This window comes from Apteryx rowi, unplaced genomic scaffold, assembly GCF_003343035.1.
Source record: "Apteryx rowi isolate R43461 unplaced genomic scaffold, aptRow1 scaffold_651, whole genome shotgun sequence".
Taxonomy (NCBI): Eukaryota; Metazoa; Chordata; class Aves; order Apterygiformes; family Apterygidae; genus Apteryx; species Apteryx rowi.
This window is the reverse complement of record NW_020450929.1, coordinates 294,264-313,157: the sequence shown is the minus strand read 5'-3', so window position 1 is coordinate 313,157 and position 18,894 is coordinate 294,264. Positions and strand designations below refer to the sequence as shown.

The following is an 18,894-nucleotide window of genomic DNA, read 5'->3' as shown; positions in this document are numbered from 1 at the left end:
GGCGGCGCAGCCCGGCGCGGGGCCTCGCGGCGGCCGGTGGCGTAGGGAGGAGCCGCGCGACGGCGACGTTTGGGCCTTTTCTGCCCGCGCTGGTCGCGGCCCCGGCGCCCGCCGCTGTGGTTCCGCCGTGCCGAGGCGCCGCGGGGAAGCGGCTTGCACGAATTCGGCCTTCGACATGATTTAGCACCGGTCTGCGTCCTTGCTCCGCGAGCGAAGGAGCCCTGGCGGGCCGAGAGGGCCGCGGAGGGAGGCAGCCGTGGCACTGCTTTGTGGAGCAGGCCAGGCTTTGGCGTCCCTGCGTGTTCCTCTGCTGCCAGGGCCCTGTGGTCGATTTATAGGTTACGCCAAACTGTCCTGTGCTGGAAAGAATTGATCCCCAGGAGTTCCCCGCTTGGGCTGACACAAGCAGCGGCGTAGCTGCCTAACAAAACAGGAAAAAAAGAGTGAGGGATTTCAGCCTCGTCYGTCCAGGCTGCTGCCCCAAAACCTTGCCCCTGCACGCTGGAGGGGTGACGAGACGGGGAATCCCACATCCGCGAAAGGGAAGGGTTGTGTTCAGGGAGGGCGTTAGTTCCTGTCAGCTCAGATGTTGCGACACTGCCTTTAAATGGGGGTGTATACTGCAGGATTAGTGCTAATTTCCAGGAGGAATAGCTGTATTATCCTTATTGCCGTGAAAAAGGGTTACAAAGTTGTAGTTCCTAAGATTTTCAGTTTTGGGGGTTTCCTTGCGTTTTATTAGTTGTAAGAAGGCGAAGCTTGCTGCTCTTTGGAAAGAATCAACTTCCATCATATCTTTAGAGTGCAGAACAGGTACAAGGAGGAGAAAGATCCAGTATTTAAATGTGTTGAGTACATGTTTATATTTATACATGTGCTGACCTAAAATTGGATTATAAACAGTATCCTCAAAGTCAGATGGGAAGTTCACAGCACAAACAAGAATAATATTCAGGTCTCCCAGCTGCTGCTGCTGGGACTTATSCATAATTCTTTCATATTTAGAAATCTTAGTCTGATGGAGTACAGAATCAGCAAGCAGGTGCAGTACTTTTCCAATAGTTGTCTCTTTTTTTTCCCCCCTTTCTTTCTTTCTCCAGAGCCTTCTGTCACAAACGTTTACCCCCACATTTCAAGGTCTCAGTGGAGTTCTAGTGAAACAACACATAATTCGAGATCCAGTCAGGCTTTGGAAACTCTTAGGTGAGTCCCTAAAAGCAACTGTACTGGTGGGGAGAAAAAGGAGGTCTTCTTTAGTGAGCATCGACTTTTCCTTACTTTCACTGCAGGTATTCCTGAAACTGAAATAAAGCTGTTTTGTTCTTGGCTTAGGCAGCAATGTAATCACTTACAGGGCTTCTAGGTTTTTGTTCGGCGAAGGGGTTGAACAATGGCACCTTTCCCCAAGGACCTTGGTTTGATAAGTGCTTACTCGAGTCATTTAGATGCAAAAGCTAATTTAAAAACTGCAGACTCTTCAGGAGAATTTTTATGTGCCTCATTAGCAAAGCTTAAAAAGTATCATTCACCTTTGGCAGAAATCACGTCATATGAGTTCATTCCTGAAAGCATTGCATTGGAACTTGGAACAAGTTAAATTGTATGATATAAAATATTGGAGTTCTTAGAGCAAAAGTCCCCAAATGTACCACAAAAGTAATTATTCTTCTCCCTACCCTCTTCACACTGAGAAAACAGATTTGCTGATGCCTTTGAGATTTGAACAAAACTCGTCACTGCCATTCTGGCCAGTGTGGATCTGGTGAGCTTGGGCTGCCTTATCTTGAAGAGTTCAAAAAAAATTTTTTTTTCCTTTTAAAGTTGGTTAGGAATCTGTGCAGTCTTTCAAATGGCAGGGAACCCTCTGGGGGAAGTAAGAGTTGACAAGCAGCCCAGTTCCTGGACTTCTCCCCTTTCTGCTGCCTTCATGAAAGACCCTGGGAAATGGAAGCTGCAGTCCTTAAGTCAGTTATTTTGCTTCTGAGCTTTTTTCATTTTCCTGGCAAAAAAAGCCTCTGCTGATTGTTTTTTAGCAGCAACCAAGAGTTTTGCTGTTTGTATCTTTACTTTCTTGGATTTTTTTAGGGTGTCCTAATAGCATTTACTGAGGAAACCTGTGTTTAGCTCTAGCACATGCATTTCCTTTAATAGAAATTTGCAGTTCCCAGTATGAGGTTGTTGTTAACTGACCATRCCAGTGTTAACTTTGGTTATGCCTTGGGAAATGTGTGAATGTTCCAGCACTCCAAATGATTTTCTTTGCTATGTTAATGTCTGAACAGAGCTATATTTTGATGAGGTTGTCAAAAAAATATAGGAAGATTGAAGGAGTCTGTCCCTCCCATTACTGCCTCTGGTGAGGCTGTCCCATTGCCCTGGCAGGCGAATGAGGCTGTGCGCTTGGGTGGACGTGGAACTTAGCTTTCTGTGCGTTTGGAGCTCGTATGTGTTTCTCTCGTCCTTAGTCCCTTTTTCTCGCTTTGACCTGATATTTTCTGTTAGTAACTGCTTAACTCTGCTTGCCTGCAGGTGGCACTTACTATTTTACTGCTTCAAGATCTCAGGGGAGTAACCATCAGAATGGAGGATTCAAAAAGAAAACTCCAAAGGAGGATGAGGGTATGTATGTGCCAAAAGGATGTTTAATGAAATGAACCTTTCAAGCATGTGTGAGGGATAAGAGCGGACAGCATGGAAGATCCACCTTCATACTGGAGCAGTTCACAATGATAGATTCTCTCCGTGTTCTGCAGAGCTGTAGCTGTAGCTTGTTCTTAGCCATAGGCTTGTATTGCTGWTAAGTTTGAAGGGGTATTTTGGCTTAGCTGGTGGAGTACTAAGGCTTAAGACAGGTCCTGAACTGTTGTTTTATTTTTATTTTTTTTTTCTGTGCCACTTTGCATCCCATGCAAATAATTTAATTTGTGTTTGCCCTTTTTCCCTACTTTACAAAAGGGAACAGTAGTAGTTACTGGCTTCTGGTTTGGGGTTCTTTTTTGTGTAGAGCACTTTAGCATACAGTTCTTTATTAGTCAGTTCAAGTTGAAGATGAATTCCATTTCTTTCTTGTATTTAAGTTCCCTTCACTGTGTATTGTGTGTCTCTACCTCTAGTGATTTATGGAGTAAAGTTAAAAATAGATTCTTTGAAGAGTTTTTTAGCTGCATTACTAATAGTATTTGCTCAGACTTTTTCRTTTTTATAATCAATCTTCCTAGATACTGGGTTTTGTATGTCTTGTACTGTCCAAGCCCCAGGCATCCTGGTGTACAGGATTATTTTGAAAATGAAGAATTTTGTTTATCTGACTAAATGTGTTCTGGAACCTAGGGAACTACGTGGGGTGCCAGATTATGTCAAGAAGTCGAGGAGTGCCCTCTGTGTACCTTAAGCTTGTTGGGTGGGAGGGGGAGGAATTTAATGACCCTAAAAAGGAAGTGTGTGGGGGAAATAGGAATAATTTTTGTGTACTAGACAAAAATCTTACATAATTTTTGACAGGCTACTGTCCTGATCCTTGTAGGAGGCACTGTTAACTTCTACCAGTAGGTTTTCATCAAACATTTTTCAAATATGAGTTGATTTGCAGGTGTCCCTTCAAACCTTAGTATTGTCAGCMACTCTGTTTGCTATTTGTGGATTGACAACAGCTGTATTCCATTTAAAAAGTGTAATTTGACTCTTTCCTTCTGCTTTGAAGAAAATTCTTTGCTTGTTTTTGAGTGCACGCTCCTTCTCTCCCGCCTCCCAAGAATTGAGGTGCATGTAAAGTTCCCAGGCTCTGGATGGGAATGTTTTCAGACTTTGTGGTGTAGGTTTCTAGCTGTGATGTCCCACAACTGATGGCACATCCTTTATCTACTGGCTTAGGGCTTTATTTTGAAAGGTGTCAGAAGTGGCCCAGGTGAAAGTATCGTGTTTTCCTATCTGTCAGTAATGCTTGCTGAAGTGTGACAGACCTGAGCACCTTAGTTTTACGACATTAGTTGATGTTTACAGGGGCTGCTGATGGCTTAAGAGAGTTTACATGGATGTCTGCTGTGCTGCTTATTTGTTTCCCAGACCCCTGAGTGAGGGTTAAATACGCTCTAAATTGAAGGCTCACACATCACATTTCTGTTTTGTAAATTATACTATAAACTTTTACCTGCTAGTCATCAGATAGACAAGTCTTTTTCTTTTTTACAGTTTTCTTTGTTGTGCTTAAACACAGTGGTGGAATCCTCTTGGTTCAGGTTTTGAAGTAAAAGCAATCAACTGCTGATCACTTCTAGTCTGACTCATGCCATTGCATGCGGTGTCTTTAAGCCAAGAACAGCGGCTCTGCCTGTTTGATCTGTTGAACTGAGACGAAGTCTGTAATGGGATGCTAGTGCAGGTATCGCAGTTCCCTCATTAAGGAAGTCGGAGCTTTGAGGCTGGGGTGCCTAGTGTCTGCAAGACCACACAGGGTGACTGTGAGCACAGAGCCTTGGAGAAGCATTGTAGCTGTTAAAATTAGTAAACAGTAACACGCTGTGTTCTGTGGCCTCTTTTCTCCTGTGATTAATGGGTAACTTGACTTTGGGAGGTGGAATGCTACCCCATGTCTCCAGGGGAATACTCATCTCTGCAGCAATTATTAAAAAGAACTCTTCAAACTGTCACTGCAGCTTTTGCAAGATTTTAATCGGAGAGTTCAGATTTGGGGTTAATGGCAAATCATTGTTTTATGGAGGCTTTCTGAGACTGAAGAGCTGGAAGCATTCCTGCAGCTGTTGCTTGCAAGTGTCACTTCCAGCTACTGCTTCTTATTTACAAAATATAGTGGAGTAGCTTACAGTGCAATGCAAGTGCTATACTGCAAAGATAGCCCCTTTTTACATAAACTAGAAAGAGATTAATTTTGTCCCAAATTAAATGTGAAGTAGAAGAAGGCTTTGCGTTGTCTTCCAGCTTTCTAGAAATGGTAGTGTTTTCTGAAGTTATTCAGCTATAGGTTAAACGTCCTAGACAAGTCTAATTCTTAGACACTGGAGAGGTTGTGTGGAGATACCTAATGGCCAGTTTTCACACTATTGTGATCTCTTTGTGATAGTCTCCTCAGTTATGTGTGCTTTAGAATATATTACATGCATCTTGACTTTGACTGAAATTTAATACAGAAAAGTGCTTTAGCAGTAGTTTACTCTGAGATCTCCAGGGAACTTACCTAGCAGTAGATGGACTTKCTTTGTATCTGTGCTCACTTTTCTAGAGTTATTTCCTCTGTAGAACCATTTTATTTAGAACTTGCTCAGCATTTCAGGATATTGCCCAGACTAGGGCTTCTATCTTACTATAGTTTAATTTTCTTTAATAAGACTGTACTGGATGTAAGCCTGCAGCTTTGTGATGAATTTGCTTTGTTCTAATAAAGCTGAATCTAGCAGATAACACAGAAGTGAGGAGATGGCATCAAAGAACAAGGTGGATGGGCTGGACACAGTGTCTGAGCTTGTCGCTCTGTTTTGAAATTATGACCTTATCTGAAAAGTTGCATTGTTTCTATTTAGGTACAAGCCTTTCCTGTTAAATGTGGAGTAGAGCTAGGAAACAAGTGAAAAATGATGCTGCATATCTGAAGGACAGAGTACTTTTTTTAGCATCTGACTGGGTCGTACGTTTGTCCTTTGGTTTTGTTGCACTGTGTATAGGATCTAATTGGTGGCTAGTGATAAATGCTAGTGTCAGAACATTTGTTATGAATTTGCAAATAAATCTAATCTGGGTTGCAGCAGGCAGATGCAGTAGCAATCCAGTGGTGCAGACTTGATTTATTTCTGGGTGTAGAATAGTATTTATGTATGCCATGTTGCTGTTGACGCTAAATTGTATATCAAGAGCAAGTGGTAAATTATATATCAAGAACATCCACATATGACTGGAGGGGGAGGAAGGGAAATTTGTCGTCTTTTTAACAATTCAAATGATAGCTAGCTGTTGACTTGACCACTGTACTGTGACAGTCCTTTGCAGACCACAGAATTTTGAATTTGCCAGTGCAGTCCAAAAAAAGTTCAAAGTCTGAAAAATGGTTTGGTGGCAAATATTCAGAGTAAGCCATCCATTTTTCTCATGGCATCACGTTGGTGTATGTCCCTAGTACAGTAAGGGGAGGTGAAAGCACGTCTGGTATGTGATTCCCTCTTTGATACAGACCCTTAATTTTGTACGGGTTATTAAACCTGTTTGAGCATGAGGTTAGTTATGTATTATGGGAGAAAATCTGTGCAATTTTGTTAAGTCTAGGAGGTTGATTTGCGGTGTATTTACCTGGGTAAACTGTGTGTGATGTCTCCTGTGCTATTTTAGATTTACTACAAAGGTAGATATTCTCCTAGGTAGTAGAAATGCTGTTGGTCTTGTGATGCAGGATGTGCAGATCAGGAGTTCACCAAGAAACAATTATACCATGTCATTCTGTGCTACRTAATTGGAAAGTGACACTGTGGCTGCTTTTACTCGCTTTTAATATTTTCCAGTGGAGATGTTAGCAGCAGCCTGACCAGTGGGCAGTATAGAACCATGTTTTATAGAAGTGGGCCAGTAGTTGAATGTAGCTGTGGCAAAGCAAATTTGATTTGAAAGTAGCAGAATGCAAAATTTGCCTCCTTCCTGGCAACTGTTAATTTAGCATCTGACTACTTGTCCTTTCATGACCAGGCTTTTGACCTGGTGCTGTTTCATATGTGCAGCTGCGGCCCTATAGTCTGGCAGTCTAGAAACCAGAAAGGTCTGGAACTGTAATGTAATCTAAAACTGACTCACTTGTGTAACCTTGGGCAAGTTGCACGACCTTCTTTTACCTCTGTCAGCCAAGCCAGAAAATTGGCTGTGCAATACAAGCTAGATAATACCTCTGTAGTGCTTCAGGAGAAACCAATTACACAACACCACCAAAAAAAAAGGTACCGTTGTGTTAATCCTTGTAGTTTAATTGTCCCTTCTTTGGGTCAGAAAATTACACAATTACATGCTCATATCTTTCTTTTTCTTTCTCTGTCTCTTTTTTTTTTTCTTTAATAAAGAGGATGAAAAACGCAGGAAACGGGAAAATCAGATGCATCTTGACCGTTTGCGGGCACTCCTCGTCATAACTTTCATACTACTGATGTTTCGATTCACGGTCAGCGAGAACAGAGAAGGGACCAACATTTCCTGGAATTACTTTGTGAATGAGATGCTGGCAAAGGGGGAGGTCCAGAGAATTGAAGTAGTTCCAGAGAGTGATATTGTGGAAGTTTATCTACACCCAGGAGGAACTCCACATGGACAAGTTGTGAGTGACTTTCTACAATTAGAATGAATAATCTTAGAGTAAACTGTTGAGAAGAATTGATTTAAAGAATATGCCTTCAATTAAACCATAGATGGTAAATTGGCCCTTCTCTAATTTTTCTCTTCCTTGTATTTGAAGTTCTGGGGACTTCTGCTGCTTATATTGACTTGGAATCTAAGATTTTTCTGTTTTTTAATTGTAAGAATAATTAATATTTACCTGTAAGAAAATCTTAAGAGATGTCCAAGAAGCTGGAAAAGTTCAATGGTTCTTCTTTACCAGCTCAGTTTAATATGACTGAAGGCATCTAGAAGATGACTGTAAATTCTTTTTACTAGATCTTGTTTCAAATATTTTCTCCTGTTTGGATTTTAGTTTAGCTAGGAAAGATCAGAGGCGTTCCTAACTTCCTTTTTGGTCCTAGTGTCCTTGTTATCACCTTAAGAGTTTGTTGGTGCAGTTCACAAAAAGCTACAACTTAAGGCTAACAGTTGTCTGACTTATCAATGTTGTGCACCTCTCCTGCTCACTGCTGCRTCTTATTCTCCAATATAGTCCTCTTGATTTCATGTCCCCAGAACGTTACCCTGCTGTACACGATGCGGGTGGCAAACATCGACAAGTTTGAAGAGAAGTTGAGAGCCGCGGAGGATGAGCTGAATATTGATGAGAAAGAGAGACTCCCCGTTTCCTACAAACACCCTGGCTTTTATGGAAAGTATGATATAAACTYGTGCTTACTGTTGGTCTTATGTTGATGGCAACATCCCTCACTCGGAGAAGAAAGTCTTTGTACTAAATGTTGTATAAATGCAGAACAAAAAGTGTTCCATGTTTTGGAGCACTTACTGTATCTTTTGGAAATAGGCTTGCTCTAGATGTGTCCTAGTATTTAAAGAGTAAGGGTCCCAAGGAGGTGGCTAGAGCTGCACCATGTGGTAGACCAAAATATTTAAAGTCAGTGTCAGCAAGTCTGAGTAAAGTCTGTATCAGTTGCTGTAAGTTCTTGCAAAGCTGAACACTTCTTTGTCCTCCTAATCGTTGTTAAAGTGCAGAGTCTGACAGAAATCCTGACTCCACAGGCTCAACAATTGCGATGTTATGTCCTGGTCTACAGAAAATGCCAGTGATGCAGTGAGCCTTCCCCCACTAAAGTGCTCTGAGGAAGGCCTGTGTCAGTTTTTCAGTCTGTAAAAATAAACACCTAGTTTTGGCCTATTTCTSCAACAGCTGTAGATCAGAGACTAGCATGCGCTGGTGTTGGCTCCAGCTGTGAGCCACATACTGAGCAGAGCAGCTTTGATGATAAGACACAAGAAATGTCAATGAGAAATGAGTGCTTTATTAATTTCACAGTCCTATTCTGTTACCTGAAACCAAGATYCTTTGTTTAAAGGGGAAGAAAAAAAAATCAACAAAGCTCAAAGCTTTTAGTTCTGAAATAAAGCTACAATGAGCAAGAAGAGGGAAAAAAATCTGTCAAAAGACTTTGAGAGTGCTGTCTAGACTTTATTTTGTGTTTTTGTATGCCATTCTAGTGTTGTGTGGTCGTTTGCTGCTGCTATGGTTTATGTCCCCTTCTATTAAGGCTGGCAGCTTGTTCTTGGAAAACAGGATTTATGGGGTCCAGAGTACAAAACAGACCTGTAAAGCTAATTTACTGGGATACTAAACAAGTCCAGGAGCTCCAGCACCCTGGCAGCTGTTATACTGTTGTAGTAAGATGCTTTCCGTAAGTGTGTGGAGAGACCTGAGCACAGGGCGAGCTTTCAACTAATTCCTTATCTGAAAGTACTAGAGAGATGTAGTGCAGAAATCTTGTCTGCTAAGAACTTCCCTTCCCTGAAAACTGAGAAAAATAGCTTCATAYTGCTATAATTATCTTCCAAGATGGCCTGGTCACCTGCTTGTACATCATGTGAAGTGGAGGTGTACATCCTCTTTTTTCAGGAGCTCATGGGGATCAGAGCATGGTGTCTTTCTTTTTGGAGGTGGGGATGACCAGTGCATGTAACTCTTCTTCCTGGAGGCCGTACTTCAATGTGAGACGTGCCTAAGTGTCATGTTCAGCTATCTGGACAGTATATTGTCTAGTTGCTTGACCTCTGGACTGCTTTTACATACTGTGATACATGGTTTATATGAAGATTAAACTTTTTATTTATTTATTTGACCATGCAATATGAGATCTTTAGCTGAAATTCAGAATTTGCCAGTTTTTGTCAAACTTTTGCATACCAGAAGGTAAACGGAAAAGTTAAAATCATCCAGGAACGCAGGCTGCTTCCCCAGCCGCCAGAAGGAGATTCTTCAAAGGGGTGTTCTAGGATCTGTATTCTTTTGGGAGACTCCAGGATCTTGGAACCTTAATCTGTGAGGTGCAGAGCACTCACAGCTTGGATTCAGTTCTCTCCGAGAAATGGGCACTCAGTTTGTTTCAGAATTAATCTGTTTGCACAGTTGACAAATTGGAGGTGACTTTCAGTTCCCAGTGTTGCCTAGGATCTCTCACAGAGAAGAAATAAACACAGCTGGGTGTATGGCGCATGCTGGTCSCCTTGCTTCAGTAAATCATCCCTTTGTGAGGGACGGAAGACATGCTCCTTCTTTAAAGATAAGAAACAGAAGTGTGATGAGGCCAGATGATTTGACAGGGTCAAGCAGGGCATCTGTAGCAGAACAGGGAGCTGCGTTATGGTCCCTCAGATCCCAGCCCGTCATCTGGCATGTTTGATCATTTTTCCTCCTATTAAAAAAACATCCAGTGTTTGGAGCTCACAGGGATTTCAATCTCAGTGAGTTTGTCCTGTAACTGTGTAAGATCTGCAGTGTTGTCCCTGTTCCACATCTCCTTTCTCATGTGATTAGCATTGCAAAAGATCCAGAAAATTCATTATGTTGGTTGCTGTAGCCCTTTCTTCTGACACAAGGGACTTCTAAGATGCTTGGCCAGGGAGGGCCAACCAGAATAGATGGAGCAGCTTCTTAATGGCTGACTTGTGCTGGGGTTTTCCCCAGGTTTGAGAGAGTAGGTATCTCCTAGTRTTGCCAGCCACAGATCTTCTGTGGCAAACTCTCTTTGCCTGGACTGCTGGTCCCATTGGATTCTGGTCTGGGTATAATTCAACTGCCTGAAGGTTGTATTTGTTTCATGAGCAGCAATGCCTCTGAAAGGGATGGTAAGGTAGAATTTCTTCCACAGCTGTAAGCAGCATTTGCCAGTGTCCTCTGTTTAACTTTTTAGATTATGTAATTGTTGGGTTTTCAGTTTTTTTTATATATATATATATATATATATATACATACATACACACACACACACACACAAGTGTATGTGTGTATATATGTGTACGTATGTATATATACACACACATGTACACATATAAAAATATAAATATATAAAAAAAACCTAAAATCATAAAGGTGCCATTTTCTTAGTCGTGTCTGCTCATTGCTGTGCTTCTAGCCTAAATGCCAGGATCTTTAAAATACTGAAAGTAGCTGCGTTGGGTAATATTTACCAAGCTAATAATACTTCTTGTGGCCAAATGCTTCCATCTGTACCTGACCTGCTTTTGTCCTTTCAGTGACGTGATTTCCCTGATAGTGACGCTCGTGGCTGTGTCTATGTTGTGGAGCATCTTTCGCCTTATTAGGGTGGCAAGCCGGGTAGGAGGATTCAATGCCTTTGTAAGTATCCTGTGTCTTGACATTGTTTTGCAGCCTGTGAGCAGTCTTGTCTTCTGCTAGCCTAATTTCCTCCCCTTTCCCCAGTAAAGTCAACAGAGGATGAGAATTAACTGATGCCAAGGACTCTGCAGTCTTGACACATCTTGCATCTTTTCCTGCCCTGATCATCTGATTAGGTTGTACAGTAACTGGCCTTAGCTGAGGCCCTTTCTTTCCCCAATGACAGGAAGGGCTGAGCTCAGTGAATTTGCAGTCCAGTTTGCTCTGCTATTTTCAAAGCTTACTAATGAGTTGCAGCTGCAGATGGTGTTTTTCACTGGGTCTTGCCAATATGCCTCCCATACAGCCAGCAGTAGGAATCGCTGCTTTCTGCAAAATGACTTCTCAATTTATTAAAAAAAAAAGTTCAAATTCTGGATTTCATTATGTGTTGGCCGCTTCCCCTCACGCCACATGCCTCACTTGCAACATCAGTCAAATCTCCTACTTCTCTCCTCCACCCTTGACTGGATCAGCTRATGAAACTCTGTAGAAATAGGCCCTGGGTGCACTGGCAATGACCACAGGGACTTTGGGATGAAAATAGTGGTGAATTCAGTCCCCTGTTAAGAAGTTTTCCACTAGGTCTCTTATGCAGTTCTCCTCTGGCTCTGAGTTTCACTTTGTATAAAGGGGTGCAGCTGCTTGGAAGAGAAGAATAGTTTCAAAAAGTGTTGAATAATGAGGGCCTTAAGGACTAGATTCTGCCTTTGCATAAGTGGGGACTGCCAGGCCTTGCGCATTTAACTCTTTGCTTGGAGAAGCCTGTGTTTCTAAGGCCTGAGAAGCTACAAACTCTTCCAAAGAGAAAAAAATCCTAAGTAGCTGTTTTCAGCAGAACATAATGAGCAGTTACAAAGAAARTGTTTAACTAAATTGTTGTTTTGACTGTCACTGTGGCTTAACACACACAAGGAGACTGAAACATGGCACCTCTTAAATTTGAGAGCCTATAGTTCCATCTCTGGGTTGTGTTGTAATAGAAACTGGTAGCAGCATTGGACAGTGGTGCAAAGTGTCTGTTTATATTCATTTACAAGAAAGTATTGACAGTTATTTACCAGCAATACATATTTCTCAAAAGTATGCTTATCCCAAACATATTAAAGATCGGAGCACTTAGAAATGGGGGAGCAGATCCCAATTAAGGTTTTGAGCATTCTGCACATACTTAATAAGTATCCTTGCCAGGTCTACAGGGAATTTGAGTTGGATTATGTCAGGAATATTGCTGCAGGCTTATGCTGTCYGTTACCAATGAAACATGGATAAAGTTTCTGAGTCAACAGTTATGCAATCTGGCTGTGAACAATTTCCAAAGCAGAAGATGGTAAAATACCAATGCATTAGTGGGCATTTGTTGGGGGGGCTTATACCTGTGCTCTGCTGTCTCCTGAGGTACATCAAGCAGCCTTTTCAGACTGTTGCCTTATCCGAAGTCAGAGCACATCTTCATTACTTGTACTGCCTTCCACAGAACCAGCTGAAAATGGCTCGTTTCACTGTTGTGGATGGGAAATCTGGAAAAGGGATTGGTTTCAAGGATGTAGCAGGAATGCACGAGGCCAAAATGGAAGTCAAAGAATTTGTGGATTATTTAAAGGTAAGAACTTTACACCTGTCCTGTAATGGAAGTGGAGTGGATGAATCTGCCATGCAGCCTTCATAAGAGCTTCTCTCGTTTTCTGTGTTTCTGGCCTAATGTTGATCATGATTATCTGTGCTGAAAACATTAGATTAAGAGGCAGAAGTGCCCATGCTCACCTGTTGTTTGATTGATTGTGCCAGGATTGTATTAAATGTGCTGAATTCTCTCCTCTGCCTTTTCTTCGCCCTACAAAAAAAGAAAAAAAAAATAAGTGCTTGCTGCCTATCTTCTGAGATAGCTGGGCAACCTGGGGAGGAGAGTATATTTTTCTCTTCATCCTGCATCATRCTGAACAGTCTCTGCTTAAATAGGCTGACAACTGTTTATGCTGTGATCAACATGACTCAATCTCTGTATTTCCAATTCTGTAACAGAGTGCAGAGATAACTGCTCCTGTTGGGAGCTCAGAGTTATCAGAATGGAAAAAATAGCAGAAAGCTCTGGGAGGCCACATTCTTCTGCAGATGTTTCGTATGAGCTGTGGATCTGACAGAGCTGTGTTGTGCTTATAGAGTCCTGATCGCTACCTTCAGCTTGGGGCTAAAGTTCCCAAAGGTGCCTTGTTACTTGGACCACCAGGCTGCGGGAAGACCTTGCTGGCTAAGGCAGTGGCTACAGAAGCACAAGTGCCATTTTTGGCCATGGCGGGCTCTGAGTTTGTGGAGGTGATAGGAGGTAAGCTCCTCAGGAGGAAGGGAGCAGGGGTTAAATGGTCTGTTGTAGATTTGGAGAATGCTGGCTGGACCTCTTGCAGAAAACAGACTTTTAGCCTGTCTTTGCATGGGGAAGCTGAGTTGAGTATTTCTGTTGAAGATACATAAGGTTTTCAGTTGTAGATGGTACTTAGTTATCTAGGACCTAAAACACATGTTCTCTGTACTGCTAGTTGCTTGCTTCTGATGCTGTGTAGCCATGGTTCTTCACCTGGAAGCACTTGCCTCTGACTGCCCTATACTCATTAGTATTTCCAAACTAAAGTCATCAGCAGAAGCTGCCTTCCTTATATGAGAATGCTGATGGATTTTCAGCATAGAACTATGGCTGCTTTTTACTTTGGGATTTCCATCTTCCTCCTTTTCTTCCTTCCTCTTAGACCTCTTAAGACCAGACAAGGGTCTGTGTGAAGGAACATGCTGAATATTTCAGCTTCTGACCCATGGAAGGAACAGGAATTCATGCTTGGAGCTGGGAACAGAGCTCCTCTTACAGGAGCTGTGAGGAGTCCCTGCAGTTTTGGAGCAGTGCCTTAGGAGTAGAGATGTGAGTTCTGTGACTGTATCTTTGTGCCTAGAGTGTAGGGAGAAGGACTGTCAGGCACTGAGGGTTTGCCCAGAATCAGGTGTCTCCCTGGGGGCCAGAAACCTTGCTCTCCAGCTGTGCTAACAATTTCAGCTGTGAGGCTCAGTTCTTTGCTTTGCCCTATAGGTCTTGGAGCTGCCCGAGTTCGGAGCCTCTTCAGAGAAGCCCAGGCTCGTGCACCCTGCATCGTGTACATTGACGAAATCGATGCTGTGGGCAAGAAGCGCTCAACCAATGTATCTGGTTTTGCCAATGCTGAGGAGGAACAGACCTTAAACCAGCTGCTGGTGGAAATGGATGGTGAGTATTTCTCTTTGCCTGTCAGCAGTTGGGCCCTTGTTGCCTTCGATATCGAAGCTGTTGGCTTATACGTCTTTTTCCTGCTTTAAATTGTCAGACTTCAACGTTCTCTTCCTGCTGAAGTATTTACAGTTGCACTGAAACAAACCTCACTCCTCTCTTCCGGGGACGAGACTAGCTTACTYTTCACAGTCTGTTCAGGGCAAAGCCCAGCCCTATAGCTTAATAATGTCCTTGCTGAAAGTCCCTCTGCATGACAAGTGATAACTGTCTTTCAGATTGCTGCTTAGGGGAGGGTCTGAGGACCTGAAAGGAAGGATGGTTTTTCCTATGTGGACCCTGGTGTGGCCTTGCCTAGTCTTTCTCTGATTTCAGAGGTAGTTGCATCATTCCCCTGAAGTGGGTCCTTTCTCTGCTTTCTCCCCCTTCTCCAGCTGCTACATTGACTGAATAGCAGAGGAGAAAGAACAGTTGCTCTTCAGTACAGGGTTTTTGGAAGTTGTGTGCCCAGTACTTGCTTTGTGCTGACCCATCCTTCCCTGCAGAATTCTCAGGAATCTCCTCAAACACAATCTGCATCAGTGTACCCCATCTTTAGTCCCTGTTTGTGAAGGCTCTGTATCGTACCGCTTTTCCTCTGTCACTGGAGAATTAGACAGGACTACTCCAGAGCTGACAGTGTCTGGGAAGTAATTGGGCTTTGGACAGATCTCTGAGTATGTGCTGTGACTAGGTTGTGGAGATAGCCCTCTTAAAATCTAGACTTTTACACAGGCTCTAAAGAGTTTTGGGCTAGATCTAGTAAATTTAAAACCCTGGAGCCAGCTGGTTTGCTGACTGTGCTCCAAAGAGTTTGTGTCGGATGAGTGTAGTGTCGCATCCAGAGTGAATTTGTACCAATGACCACGTGTGCATCCACTTACTCATGAAACCAAAACAAAATGTGCGTTGGAGATCATGGCTGGCAGAGGGCAGCAACCCCAAAGGCTCTTACTGTAGTAAATGGCTTCAGTTCRGCAGCATGTTTTCCCACTGGCGATTGGAGAGGAATAATTTACAGTACTGGGGAACCAAAAGAAAGTGAATTGGCAGCAAGGGCACTGCTATGTTTAGAGGGTAACATTTAGATCCAGCTGGCCATTAAATATTCTTTAATACTTGTTATGTTTTGTCCAAGACAGGTAGTGTTTTAAAGCCTGATAAGCTTTAAAGTTTAGTTGTCCCAGAGGGAAATAAGCAATGTAATATATTTCTTCTGTTGTCCTTTGACAGCAACTCTAACATTGCCTGCCTGGATACAGGATCCCCATCAAAACAGGGAGTGATAAGCTTTGCAAGCAAGTCCTGGTTTGATGCCACACTTCTGGATTGTTTCTGGCTGTACTGCGTCTGAAGTCAGCCCTTTTCTCAGACACTTTCACACAAATGTCAAAAAGAACGATCCTTTGGCTGTTCTTAGTCATGACTAAGTCTGTCAGAGCCTGCAGCACTGACCCAACTTGCACTGCTTCTGTTGCTAAATCTTCTTATTGCAGAGCTGGGCGAGGGGATAAATTACCTGCCCATCAGGGAGTGGTTGTATCAGTCTGCTGTTTTGTGGGACAGCTGTGTGGGTTGTGTTGTTGTTGTTTTCTTTTTCCCCTTGGCTATAACTCTGACACTCTCTCATCAGACTCTTCAAATGAAAAATTAAGGAGTCCTGCACTAAAAGCATCCCTCTTTCTCCAGGTCTTAGTGGTTAAAACTGCTTGCTTTTTTTACTGAATGTTTGCAGTGAAGTGGAGGGTGCAGCCATGCTGAAGTAAACATTTCCTGTGGTTCCCCAGCAAGGCTGCCTTCTGGAAGTTGCTCTGGGGTAAACCTTCTCCTCTCAAGGAGAGAAGCTGGGACTTATGAAAACATTTGCAGCAAAGGGTAGAAGTTCCTCCATAGTGCGCACAAGACGATCTGTAATTTTGGATCTCTGCCCTTGCTGCAGAAGAAGGAGAAATTGTAAGCTAGAGCACAGCGTGGTGCAAACAGGGCAGAGTGGTCCTGCTGAACAGAGATCTTCCAGACCTCTGTCTGCTTCAGGCCAGGCTCCGTAAAGTTTTTGAAGGAGAGGAATGAGCTTTAAGTAGCTCCTAAATAATCAGACAGGAATCCAGTTATCAGAGGAACGTCTTTGAAGGACACAGTGCCATGCAAATATCAGAAATCACCCTAAATGTGTGTGCAGTTCCATCAGACTTTGCACTTTAATTTTTAGGAAACTTGGCCAAGCATGTAAATTTACTTGGAGTGAACATAACTGTTTACAACTATATCTGTATAGTAGATATCTTGATGGAAAAGACTGGTAGTGATGCATAGAATAGCAACAGTCCCAGTTTTGGTGTTTTTTTTTTTTTCCTGGCTGTTACAGGATAAAGTGGGAACAGGTTAACACTGAATCAAAAGAAGGCCCATCTGACTGTTCAGGAATATGTAGTCTGTGCAATCTGCATCTCTGTGCTAAAAATGAAAATGGCTGTGATTTCTTCCAGTCTGTAGAAATTAGGTGCAGAATTAGAATTAAAATTTTTAGTGGTTTTTTTTTTTGGGGGGGGGGGTCTTAATTCAGAAATTAGGGCACAATTCCCTTTGAAAGTGAGTTTAGAACACAGATATTTTCCATATTTGCTTTAAAAGTCCCTACAGAAGCAACTTGCTTGCTATGTGCTGCCTAGTTGTTTATTTATAAGTTTGTATTGCCTAGTTATTTATTCGTGTCTCATACAGATCATGTACTAAGTCCTTCATTTTGTTAAGTGCTTTATCAAACACATGCTAAAAAATAGCCCAAGGAGCTTACAATGTCAAATGAGAGACAGCTGGCAAGGACTGTCAGGCTAGTACAAGAAACATGGACTTAATATTGGCTTGTACTCTGAAGCTCTGATCTTGGCACGTGTTACTGGAGTGTTATCTAACAGAGCATGTTACCCAAATGAACACTGAAGTGTTATGTGCATCATGGCGAAATCAAGTTTTCAGGAGAATGGTGCATAAGGTTTTGGGGAGGTTAACAGTTCTACGCAAGCACAAGTGGAAGAGTGGTAAGTGTTTGTAATGAGGAAGCCCTGAAACAGAAGGGTAAGACCTCTGTTTTAGCTGTCTTTTAGCTTAAATTGATGGCTGAGCTTCTGGAAGGCAACACCACAAAGCTGAGTTCAGCTATTAATTTGAGGGGGGGAAAAAAGTATAGAAGGAGATCTGTGGATAATCAGCTTACCAGTGAATGTTGAATTTCTTTGTTTTGGGTGAGATTACTCAGAGGTAAGGTAAAGAAAAGGAAGGTCAGAGCTGTATGGGAACCTCCTCTGCAGGCTAGAGGAAGGATGAGGACACCCAAAAAAAAGCCATTACGCTAAGCTATATGGGATGAATGTGTAGTTTGACGCTTGGTAATTCTGGTATGCAGATTTCAGAGTAATCATAGTGCTCCTCTACAAGCGACCTTGGTTTCCTTCACTCTGACAGCTTTCTTCATATTCTGGAAGCAGCAGGATCTGGTGGGAGAAGGGGAGGGATGGGAGGGACCCCGTATATACTGAAGCTGTCTCTAAAAGGAGAGTGATGTGTGTACTACAGTCTTTGTCCAAACAGGTGCCTGGTTTGAATAGTGAATCTTCACATGCAAACTGCAAACAAGCAGAAGAGGGATGTGACCCAAACATCTCCTCTCAAATGCATTCAGAACAGAGGAGCTTGAATGTCCTGGTCTGATCTGTGTTTTATGAATGAAATGTGGGRCATCTTTCGGCAGCAGCTCTCCACACGCCGTGCTCAGGCAGGACCTCCCTGAGTTATGCTCTTACGTATGCTTCTGCCTGGAGGCTTCCCTTACAAAGGTGGCTCTGTCATTGATACTGTACGCAGATGATGCCCAAAATGCTTTTGAACAAACAGCTGTAAAATTAYGCAGTGTAATAATGCAGATGAGATGCCCATCCAAGTAACATGCTCTGTGTCTGTGGGGAAGCAGAGCTCTTACCAATTCAAGTGGATCCTTTTTTTCTTTCCTTTTCAAAGTGGCTTCAGTTACAAGCACTGCAGATATGAAGGCTCTCTTTAGGCTAAATTTTCATTGCCGTTTYTAACTTGTTGGTATGACTGAGATGGTGTTTTCATAGACTGGTCATATGACTGATCCTTGCCTGTTGAAGCCAAAGCCTGTGACATGCCAGGTGACATTGCACTGGGAACACAAACGTGAATCGGAGGTCGCTGTTSTAGATTTCTTGGAGCCGTGTTTCACCCTACTGGGATGCATACTGAGAGCAAGTGGGGCAAAAGCTGATGCAAGAAGGATGCGTTCTGTGGTTCTGTTTTAGTTAAACTCGTTCTAATAGTTAGACCCATTTTAAGACTGAGTCTTCCCAGCTGCAAAGCAGATAATGTATTGTACTGTCTAGTCTTGCTGTGTGAATGAAGCTTGCTATCCCCCGAGTGCCTGCCAGTTTCTCTGCTTATTTATCACACTCCAAAGTGCACTGTAATACACACCTGAAGGATCATGGGCTTTGTCGTCTTCAGGAGCTTATTTGGACAGCCTCCTGCAGGGAGGAAGAACTGAGGTTTGCTATAGCACAAGCTG

At 42.7% G+C, this 18,894-nt stretch overlaps 1 protein-coding gene across 1 annotated transcript in view; it reads left to right on the top strand.

The window, feature by feature from the left end:
* Nucleotides 1–18,894, top strand: part of SPG7 (SPG7, paraplegin matrix AAA peptidase subunit) — a gene marked incomplete at its 5' end in the record, with an annotated part of 40,374 nt that overhangs the window by 8,304 nt on the left and 13,176 nt on the right. Inside the window, 8 exons of the mRNA XM_026084848.1 lie at nucleotides 1,101–1,203; nucleotides 2,530–2,619; nucleotides 7,050–7,300; nucleotides 7,879–8,018; nucleotides 10,888–10,990; nucleotides 12,507–12,632; nucleotides 13,190–13,352; nucleotides 14,103–14,276. Of these exons, the coding sequence (XP_025940633.1) occupies nucleotides 1,101–1,203; nucleotides 2,530–2,619; nucleotides 7,050–7,300; nucleotides 7,879–8,018; nucleotides 10,888–10,990; nucleotides 12,507–12,632; nucleotides 13,190–13,352; nucleotides 14,103–14,276 (1,150 nt within the window). The remainder of the gene's footprint in view (nucleotides 1–1,100; nucleotides 1,204–2,529; nucleotides 2,620–7,049; nucleotides 7,301–7,878; nucleotides 8,019–10,887; nucleotides 10,991–12,506; nucleotides 12,633–13,189; nucleotides 13,353–14,102; nucleotides 14,277–18,894) is intronic.